The sequence below is a fragment of the Hermetia illucens genome, chromosome 4 (genome assembly GCF_905115235.1).
Source record: "Hermetia illucens chromosome 4, iHerIll2.2.curated.20191125, whole genome shotgun sequence".
In the NCBI taxonomy this organism is placed as follows: domain Eukaryota; kingdom Metazoa; phylum Arthropoda; class Insecta; order Diptera; family Stratiomyidae; genus Hermetia; species Hermetia illucens.
The window spans coordinates 100,044,942-100,056,246 of NC_051852.1; the positions used below are offsets into that span (position 1 = coordinate 100,044,942).

Here is an 11,305-nt window from a genome sequence, read left to right on the forward strand (position 1 = left end):
TTTGTTTTTGCGAAGTGGTCTAAGCAAGTGAGCAGCGAAATGTTGGAAACATCAACTCGAAATTTCAAATATTTAAACGAGTCAATGCGATTATGGGCGAGAATGAGTTTTGACAGATCTCTAGTTTGCCTTCATTAAAATTTTGACATTATGATATGGCCATTATATTTCCCGCTTTAAAAAATCAAAATGTAGGAGAATTGCCTAACTGTGCCCTAAAAACTAATCACCATGACTAGATGGGGAAGCCAACCAACATCATTTTTATATGATGGGTGACAAATGGAGTATGTTTTTAATCTCCATGCAGAAACCAGAAGGCATAACTTTCCGTTCCGTATCTTGCATTTACTTCCCCTGTGCTTGCATCTCTTACCTGTATGAAGAAGAAGCCTATTTGAAAGCTTATGTGAACTTTGTCAGGTTCCCTTCTTTCCCTTTCTTCCTCTGTGGGGATTTGAATATTTCCATGTACAACTGGCCTAATTATCCTAGCTTATCCATTTTTGTAACAACTTCTCTCACTCTTCTCTTCTATTCTCTTCTTTTATAAATATTCGTTCTGCCTTGCAATTCAACATCATCAAAAAATCCTTGGATGGCTCTCTAGATTTCTTTCCTTGCAACCTGCGCTAACATTACCTCTGCATATTTCTTTGCACATTCCTGTATGTCATAATTGACCCTCGCCACCCCGCACTTAAATTTATAGCGGAGCTCTGTTGGTCGAACTCCAACTCTGCGCGAATATCAACTAAGTTCAATTCCCACAAAGCCGACTTGGACGCTCTCAAATTGGCGTTTCCATCAATCAAGTGGAACCAAGCTAGTGGAAATTTTTACAATATCCTTTAGGATTTTCTCACCTATTACGTTTGTTGTTCTTCCCTTTGTCAGCGCTTTTATCTAACTTGGTTCACTATGGAGATTCATATAATCACCGCTTGAAGCATGCAATGAGGAAGAAATTTATCTTACTCATTTCAAGGTTTTAAAATTGCATAAAAGATATCTGATGATGGTCGAAGCCGACCTTGCTCGCTATTCCCCTAATTCCAGCCAATTATTTCCCACTTCCATTAACTTTGCTGACTCCACTCCCAACCTACTCTGTTCTTATTTTTCTTCTGTATTTACTTCCTGGACCACTGCACTCTCTGTGCCTTTTCCAGGGTGCAGACTGCTCCGAATCGCGCGCCATTCATCTCCGTTCCCTTCTCTTGGTTGAGTTCTTCATTGATCAAATGACAGCCATGTCGGACCTGGTCCCGTTGTTTCTTGTTAAATGCAAATAATACATCTTTCTCGCCTTGCGTATACTCTTCAACAAAAGTCTCCAGGAATGCTACTTTCCTGATTTTTCAAAAGAGACCCTTATTATCCCGATTATTAAAAGCGGAGACCCTGCTCTATCTGTAAACTATTGTCCTCTCCTCTTGTTCCAAAATTCTCTAGAGATACAATGACTGACCAACACGACACAGTCACATCATAGTGAAAGAGCAACATGGTTTTGTGAAACATCAATCTATTATATGACCTGCGGTTTCGTCGAGGGCAGAGGCAACTCATCAGACGCTGCCTCACCGCAAGTCATATATTTTGCAACTTGGGTACTTGCTTAAGGATGAGAGTTTCGTAGACAAAAACCGAGAAAGCATGTTGCTTTCCAACTGTCTCGGTCCGCCATTAAGTGGATGACAGACATAGGAATCCCTCGATTCTTAAACAAAATTTTAATCAACCTACTGCTTCAAACCTTCTGGACTTTGTTAACTTCGTTGATAAATGCTTTAATTCACCGCAGGAGGTACACACTATTTACACTGATTCTAAACCCTTTGACGTCGGTAACCACAATATTCTCCTCTTCAAATTCTCTCTGTTTCCCTCTCTAATCACCTCTCCTATGCATCAAAGAGTTCCTGCAGAGTCTCTTTTCATGATAACTCCTCCCCCTTCCTTCTCTCCTTCCTCTGGCGTTTTCCAAGGTTCTAAACCCTACTATTCGCAGATGACCTTAAGCCTCTGTTTCATCTCCGCTAAACCCTGCTCTCTTGCAATGGTGCGTTGGAGCTCGGTAAACAAGTTTACACTCATATAAACCCTCCCCCGCATCCTTTTCTTACTCTCTTCGTCGGCAACCTCTATCACCACTGATCTCCTTTCAAAATCTGTGTGAAATCTTCGATGACGAGCTTCGTTTCAATTCGCACTTCGTGGACATCATCAATCGCACTTCCAAAATGTCTAGTTTTATCCCATGATTCTCGCCCCTCAATGCAACAATCCTTAACATATATTCGTTAGTGTTCATCTATCCTGGAACTTAAGCTGCGCAAATTTTTGCCTTCCAGTGGTCTCTGCATATACCCAACTTCGCGGCTATAAGACTGAAAGGTATTTTTCGTGATGGCTTCCTTTGTCTTATATAGTTGATAATAGAATTGGTATCTTTTGGTATACTACTCGCTTGTTCTCCAACATTTTAACAATGCAGAATTCTAGGGTGTCTCAGACTCAATTGCAGATTAGGATATTCCATATCTCTGCAGGTGATGTGTTGTCCTAAAGGTTATTTCTTCAGTTAGTATTGGATCGCGTAATATATACAACTGGGTTTAGGTTTCACCTGGCCCAAGGGGCAAGTTCGGTTGGACGTAAGGGATTACGTGTTAGAACGTTGGTTCTGATGTAATTATCCGAGCTGTCGTGGGGTAGCTGAATATTGATTTGAAAGTTTCCGGGTGACAAAATCCTTTTTACCCCATTTTCGGAGTGAAGATTACTTTTGCCTGTTGTCATGCCCTTGGTACATCCATGTGTTTTTATATCTTAGCCTATCCGTGATTTTCTTCGTCCGATTGAGGAGTTTTCTAACTTCTCCGCTCTTTCTGAATAGGTTCTTATTTCACCGGGGTACGCCTCTCGATGAGTTCGATCTTGCTATCAAATGCTATTGTTCAGGTTCTTTATATCTACTTTCCTAGGATTTCTCACGATTCTCCTTATTTCAGCGTTGCCATCAATGCCGAATTTTTCTATCCTATGGTCGGACATAAAGGGTTCCTCCGACTCCTTCCAATTCATGACTACCCCATTTATAAGAATATTGTTATTGTTAACCCACACACCTCCTGCCTGGTGCGAATATATACGTATACTTCTAACTTTCTACCAAGAGAGACTTTCCTGCGACTCCCAGCCCCACCATTGCGGATCCAGATCTTTGGCCCGCCAGTTTGTCAGATTCATTATTACCAGCCATGTTTGAGTACCCTGGCATTGACATCAGGAATGTTTCCCAAGAACACCCCCACCAGATTCGTCCCCCACGACTGACTGTCCCATCGGTGAAGATTATTAGTTACATACCTAAAAGACGCGCAGCCATTACGATTACGATGGAATATATATTTTCAAGAACATATGTGGAAATCATATGATCGGCAGGCATCAGAGCCACCAGGTGTTAAATTTTAATCAAATTTTAGCTCCATCGAATTTTCTACCTCTGGATTACATAATTTTCATATAATTTATTCCATTCGCTCACTAATAGTCCCCATAAATACTTTAGGAGCTCTTTTTTCCCCTTTTTCGAGTTCGAGCTCATTCCAAACAAGCTCGATTGGAGAAAGATCAGGCGACTACAATGACTATTGCATGATTTTTTTGCTTCAAAAATTTCAGGCACAGTTTAGACGAATGTTAAGGATTGTTATCTTGCTTGCTTCGTCTATTGGATATGGTTGAACCCTGAGAAATTTTTAAATAACCTTTTTTATTCAGTTTTCCGACTATGTTCAATACATTTCCAGATTTATTCTTGCTAAAACACCCCCAAACCATCACATTACCACCACTATGTTTCATAGAAGGAATTCTTCATGCTTCGGAAGCCCTTTCTTCTCTGGAACGGCGCACTAGCACTCGTCTATTGGATCTAAAAATCTGAAAGCTCGATTCCTCACTCCATAGAACATTTTCCCATTGATCTACAGTTTAGTTTTTATGTTTCTTTGTCCATTCCAGTCTGTTTTTCTTGTGTCGAATTGTTAGTTTTGCCTTGTTACTCGAGACATATCCTCTTAGACCGGCAGTCAGAAGGCGTCTTTAAACAGTGGTTTTAAGACGAGGGTTTCTCGCGTTCAGAGAGATCTCTGATGAAGTTATCCTCTTGCTGGGTTGTAGTTCTAGGCCTTCCTGATCTTTTCCTACCTTGGTTTCTTCCGGTTTCTTGTTTTCTAGTAAGACGGTAGTGAACACCTTTGCAGGAAATTTCAAGTTACGGTGAAAACAATATTTGACAATTTTTGAATACAGATGATGTTAATATCCCAATTTTTGCGTGCCAATTCTCAAGGGGGACTGAATGTCGCCCAGTAAAGTTAAAACCACCACCAATACTATCGCAAAAACACGTCCTTGTACAAAAGCATCTGAATGTCATAAACGCCATAACATCATAAAACACGTGTTTCATCAAATTCGTAAAAAAAATTGTTCAATGTGGCAAGATAATTTTTATGTTTTTGTCTAAATAATCTTAAAGGGCCATAAAGATAATATTTATTACTTATTTTGATCGCACAGAGTAGGCAACATTTTGTTTTGGTCTAAAATAGATGCGCTTCCAAACTGCGCTTGGACGCTGGTAGTGTATATGCGCAATAATCTGCTTTCCGTATCACTAAATAAATGGGGGAAAAATTAGGATAGCTTCGAGTGTCGCAGTCTAATTAGTACTAATTGATCCAGTAATATTTAGGAAATATTAGTCTTAGCCGCCAAACGGTGCATGCAGACATCAAAATGAGGTTTATTATGGATATATAATTCCTATGAATCGCTTGTGGTAAAAGTCCTCAAATCTTACCTATCGCGGTCCTATAACAACAGAGTAATCTGCAGAAATTCTAATATGGTTCCTGGATGTGATGTTTCCACGTTAGCGTAAAGTGGAGGTGTACTCCTAAATATTTGACTTGTTGTGCTGTAGCTGGATTTCTGCATGCATAATTGAAAGCACTTTCAATGCCCATTAGTGCGCCTAAGGTGAGCATATTGCCTACAGTGAAGTAGCCTAGGAATGCATGTATATCCCCTATGAACCGATAAAATAGTCTTTTAAACCCTTTTAATAGAAAGGAAGTTACGCTGATCGGTCGGAAACTTTTTGGGTCCATGTAAGTGGGTTTCTTTACTTTGGGAATAAATATCATTTTCACATCGCGCTAGGTAATTGAAAAACACGCGTGTGCTAGGCATCTTCATCTTCTTTGGCCTTTGTACGGCTCAGAAGCGGAATCGGCTCGTCTTGATCGGTTGTGCCATGTTCTGTCAAAAGTCTAATCTGGTTGAACTCGCGAGGCTTTGAGATCATCACCTAGCGTATCAAGTCACTGTTTCGGCTGGCTTTTTGGTCTTTTCCCGTTCGATGTTCAGAACAATCTTGGTAAGTCAATTCTCGCTACCAAGAATTACGTGACCATATCATAGAAAATGGCTCCCGTAATTTCTCCACGATCGGTACAACCTCATATTGATCTTGACAGACGTGATCAAGTCCAATGTAAAATCTTCGTCTCTAAATTCTCGACATGAAAAGTTGGTTAATACGTCGACCACAAAGAACACGCGTTGTGGAATGCCATTTCATCTACGGTGCGCTAATGCGTGAAGCAATTTCATAACGCAGTTCTTCATTGGTTAATAATCTTTAAATCGTCCAGTTCTGGGCAGGTCACTGCTACTGACAGTGATAGTGCCTGAATCATTAGGAGCGGTCAACAAAAATTCAGTTTTATTCAAATTCAATCCGAGAGTGCGCTGCATAAGGCGATCATTTATTTTGAACCAGTTGCTTGAGGTCAGTTTTGCTATGAGACCCTAGGAGAACATGATCTGCATAAAGCAGTGTATAGGGTGCTGAACGTGGGGTGTTCCTGTGACAGTATCAAAGACAAAGACAAGGTAAGAGGGTACTTCCTTGATGAACACCGACGAAGACATGAAGTGGCTTTGATGTGTCCGCTACACTTGGCACTTTACTTTTTGGATCACAAACCCGACTTGATTCACGGTTATTTAAACGATGTCACGAATATGATTGTCAGGAATGCGTTCAAAAATGGCCATTAAAGCTCAATGGAAACATCCTCCAGGCTGGCGTGGTAAGGAGGCCTTGACCGTTCAAGTTATCCACCTCTGGATTCTCGATCATAGGAACATAGACCCGGGACCGTTTGATACATTACCTCAAGCCAAGCCTATTCAGTATAGGGACAAAACCCTGTGGATTCATTGAGCCTCAGCTACCCTGGCATTTCTTCTATCCATCTTCCTCTTTTCCGCGTAAAGAATGCCTTGAGTGTAAAGTTCCACTCGGCTCCACGTGTCCTCGCTCTGCAGCATGGCCTCAATCATGGTGTCCGGGGACTCAAAACACCTTTCAACTGAAAGGGAATAACGATGGCGTTCCCACCTTCTGCTCAAGAAAAAGGTGTGGCAGGCATCATCCACCATATCCTTGCAATAAATTCAGTCGGACGACCTGGATTTCCCGAATTCTGTAAGCCACAGTGTTGGGTCCCAGTTTTTCACTTCTTCCAGAGCTCAGATGCGATGTCTCCTTTTGCTTTCCCCAATTGTATTCGTTTTATTGCTTCCTCAGCTTGAATGGTGCTGGCAGGTGGAATCGGCCCAAATGTCGGCAGTGTTTGTAGAAACCAATTTTAGTGGCTGTATCCCCTATGTGTGACTTTTCTTTTTCAAACCTTTCTTTGGTAAAAGGTGTAAGCAAGAAGGCCAGTTTATGCTGGTGTGAATGGTTAGGGGTCCTGAAAACGATACGTTGTGTACTCGACGGGTTCCCATATATGTCGAATTGGCCTATCTTAATAAGGAACTCCAGACATCTCGGTTTTGAGATGAGGTCCAGCGATTCGATATCCCTAAAAGCTGGCCGTCGCCCCATCTGAGGTAGGATCTGCCTCGTCTTTTTTTTAAGGTTTTGTTTTACAAACAAAATCGGTTCAATGTCTGTCTGTCTGCCTGTCACAGGCACTTTTCTCAGAAACGGCTATACCGATTGACACAAAATTTGGTGAGAAGGAGGGACCTGTAGACCCCCAGACATGCAGTGAGTGATATCCTTCTACGTTGAGATTTAGGGGGTCTCCATACAAGGGAGGTGTAAACATTTTTTTCACCAAATATAGTCATGTGGGGTATCCACTGAAAGGTCTTAATTAGTACTTTTCAAAGCCGGTCTTAGTTTTGAGAGTTGCTAAAAAGGCGAGGAGTGGGGGGGGGGGGGGATTTTGGAAAGTAATGATTTCTTTAACGGACCCATCCTCAGAAACTACCCAACCGAAAAATCTGAAAAAAAATCATGAAACTGCCTCTATATGGTGCCTTCAAAATATTCTTCATATCGACATCTGTTAAAATTAAGTTAATAATAGTATATTACCATATTTTTGGGAAAATTGAGTAAAATTATAAATTATAAAAGTTGGTAGTAGTATAAAATGTAATATGAAGCATATTGTCTCCAAGTTTGATCAAAATCATACTATTAGTAACAAAGTTACAGTAACTCAAAGTTGTCTTTACCGTGTAAATTTACAACCTGAAGTACTAAATCTGACATGCTAAATGCATATTCTTAACGGGCTACGTACAAATGGGATAGTTTTACACTCAAATATACTCACACAAGGAGCAAACAAAATCTTTCATATCTGAAGCACCCAGCTTCCGGTTTCCCGACTTGGTTTAGACTTCTTTGGAGGATTTTTCTCTCTCGCATTTTTTCTTGCTGGGAACCCAAGTCCCCGAGAAATATATGAGGACTGGCAAGATCGTAGGTGAGGCGTTTCGAACAGAACAGTGTTTGTAAGCTGAAATAGGCTCTCTTGGCTGCCAACAGCCGTGCGCGGATTTTATCCCCGTAGCTGTTATCGGTTGTGATTTTTTACCTTAGATAGAAGAAATATTAAACGGCTTCAAAGTTGTAGTCTCCTATTTTTATTATTCTCGCTTGACCAGATTTGATGTCGTTAGTTCTATCGTTTTTGGTGCTGTCGGTGCCACCATACATAAAGGGAATATGTAAATTAAGATTCAATTAAGGCATAGTCATTAAGATAATTAGATTAAAATAGCTAATATATATTTAGATTGAGGACATTTTGGCCTTATTCCGCTGAAGAAGGCGGCAAGTGGCTGTCGAAATACGTATACGGAGAATTAGTAGAACCTTGTTGACTTAAAAGCAAATTGAAATTTGTTTATTTATTTTTTCGGACATAGTGTTCAAGTTTTTTGGACTCCAAGTTGTTCCAAAAATTCAGCACCCTCTTCAGGGTTAGTCGTCCACCTTCCCACACATCGTTGAGGGAGGAGCAAAACTGCCTGAGCCAATCATCCATGCCTTCGTCGGCCAAGATTAGTCGTTACACTGTACGGTATACACCTACCGACTCAGAGCGAAGCTTAATGTCTTGTGAGAAGGAGTTTCCTCATAAGCTGATCGCACGGCTCAGTATTGATTGGTTTTGTCATACAAGACCCATCCATCGGCTTTTATAGCCTTGGCTGCAAATGAAGACCTAGTCTTTTTTGGCCGAACCCTATTTGCTGCCCTCTGAGCTGAGAAGTTGGAGTCGTCAGTGGACTACTGAAGCGTCAAGTTGTCCTGGGGTCCCGCTTGTTTGTTATTCTTATTGTTCACTCATTTGAGTATGAGGGTTAGAACGTCCGCCGTGCCATAGCCTGACGTAGCACGGCAAGATCAAGCATACTTACGACGCGATTAGGTATCAGTGAGGTTACATTCGAATGCGACTGCACAGTTCGCATAGCACCCTAGATTGTTGGGGGTGTTTTTCGAAGTCGATTCGTTTAGTTTTGTCAGTAGTATGGTCGCCTCTCCTATTGATCTTGGCTCCTGGTAAACTAGTTAACAACCCTCCAAGAGCGATATGTTGGCTCCTAGAGAGGTATATTCCGCATCAGTCTAATGTACCAATCAGTCCACTACTTGATCTTTAGTAAAGTTTGAACTAAGACCGTTGCACTATTGAGTTTATTTTCTTCAAAGTTGAATCAAAAGCAGGTGACTTAATCCACTGTAGAAACAGTTGTGATAATAAGCAAAGAAGTATCTAACCCCTGGAAAACATATACGCATATTGAAAAATAGAGTTTTTTTATATGAATAAGTACAATTTTCCTCTCCATCTCTTTTATTTAAAATTTTGTTGTAATATCCCTAAAAATATACAACTTCTTTGCAGGAAAACGATACCATCCAATTGTTAAACAAAGTAGACGAGAATTGGTACGAAGGAAGCATCAATGGACGAACAGGATACTTCCCACAGTCATACGTTCAAATCGTAGTCCCGCTTCCTGAAAACTAAGCTACTCAAAACGAAAACTACTCTACCGCGGAAAAGCAAATAAAGAAACCATAACACAAAGGCTGAAGAGACGACACAAACATTTTCGTAAATTAACAAATTACGACGATAACAAAAAAGGGATGTTAAGGCTTGAAATCAAAGTGCAGAAGCTATGAAAATGACGGAAAAATCAACGGCAACAAAGGATATTTACTATTATATTAAAGCAGGCCATTTCGATTACACTCACTGAGAAATAAAGCGATAAAGAAATAAATTACTACACAAAGAAGAAAATGCTAATTAACCAGAAAAGTAAATTTTAAGTAAAACGTGTTCAAAACAAGTTGAAATAGAAAACAAAATTATAACGCATTTGATTATAATTTCCTATTGAGATCTAACTGAATATTAAAACATTGAACGCCATTCAGGTGTATTTATTTACGGTTTTGCCTTCCGCACATGAAATTATATTCTTCAGACTTGAGACAAAAGAGAAAAATTAAAAACAATGCTAAATTGTGAAAATTATTGCGTAAACATTAATTTGTTGTTTGCTTTCGCTTGCTTCGCTATTGTTCTACTCTCGTAAACGTTGAAACCAAGCAAAAAGGTCATAATAAGATAAATTAAGTATGAAAAGTTCGATACTGAGGAGATGAAGTGTGCAAGTTAGGATTAAACACGATATGTACGTGGAAGCAAACAGAGTCATGAGAATGTTACATTGAATTGCCTAAACAAAAGAAACTAATCGGTTTTATCTCTTATGTAGGCTTGCATAATGTTACGATTAGAGATATCTAATACATCGTTCTGTATATGTTAAGAACTAAACGTGAAAAGAGAAAAGTTATATAAACTACCCAATTGTTAGGTTAAATGTTTTTTTCTTTCTGTTGAAAACAACGTACTCAATATTTGTTTGTAGAACGGCATCCATCTGTGCTAATTTACTTTATTGGTTGGAAAATATGCCTGAAAACGGAGCTCTTTGCTAAATTCGGTCCTTGCTTGACTCGGATCTTTATTCATTTGCAACACAGGGATATTAAACTTGGTCGATATTAATTGGTATAAATTATCAATAAACTTGTAATATTTTGTACATTTGAAGAGTAAATAGTATTCAGTTTGAGAGCTTGTAAATTTCTGAAAGTGGCATAATTCAGCATAATTCAGATGAAATTGTTTTGTAGGTTTATTTAAAATTGATGATTCTTATCAAATTTTACGAAAGCGCAAGGCTTTCATATTGAACATTTTGTTTTATGTAATACTTTTAATTTTCCCTTGTTTTCGAATTTATTATCGTTTCAATACGACAATATATAAAAATTTATATTTTTTATGAAATCCATCTCGTTTTATTATTTTGAATTTGTTTTTTTTTCTAATATTTCGGAAAGTGATTCTTTAAAGTTTCAAAACCAGTGTCGTAGCATAATGGCACGAAAAAAGGATAAACTGCGAAGATTAATCAAATAAAAAGAGCCCGCAATACATTGCTCATTGTCTTCCAAAAATAAATCCAAGGTCTCACTATCTTTTAACCTTTTTTAAATGTCACTGCCTTTATACCATCTGAACGAATTTGGGCCGGACTGGTTAAAAAACCATCCATAATCTTAATCTCCAAAATGGGTTGTCTAGAACCAACCTTGTCAGCGGTTAACCCATTTTTCCATATACTTGTTATAGGCCTCGGAGAGAATGGTATGAGTTCCATCGGCGAATTTCCTTTTATAGTCTCAGTGGACTCATGATATATTCGTCAAAGCTGATATTTAAGTTTTGAAAGCAGGAAAAAGTCACTGGGACCCAAATCTGGCGAGTATGATGGCTGAGCGATCATTCTTGTTTCGTGTTTGGCCAAAAGTTTTGTCACA

At 39.3% G+C, this 11,305-nt stretch overlaps 1 protein-coding gene across 9 annotated transcripts in view; it reads left to right on the forward strand.

The window, feature by feature from the left end:
- The window catches only part of LOC119653910 (endophilin-A), a 133,932-nt gene extending 123,160 nt beyond the window's left edge, over nt 1–10,772 (forward strand). For all 9 annotated transcript variants that reach the window (XM_038059064.1, XM_038059061.1, XM_038059062.1 and 6 more), the window contains one exon: nt 9,306–10,772. In XM_038059064.1, the coding sequence (XP_037914992.1) occupies nt 9,306–9,431 (126 nt within the window). In that variant the 3' untranslated portion in view covers nt 9,432–10,772. The remainder of the gene's footprint in view (nt 1–9,305) is intronic.
- Nucleotides 10,773–11,305: the final 533 nt, after the last annotated feature.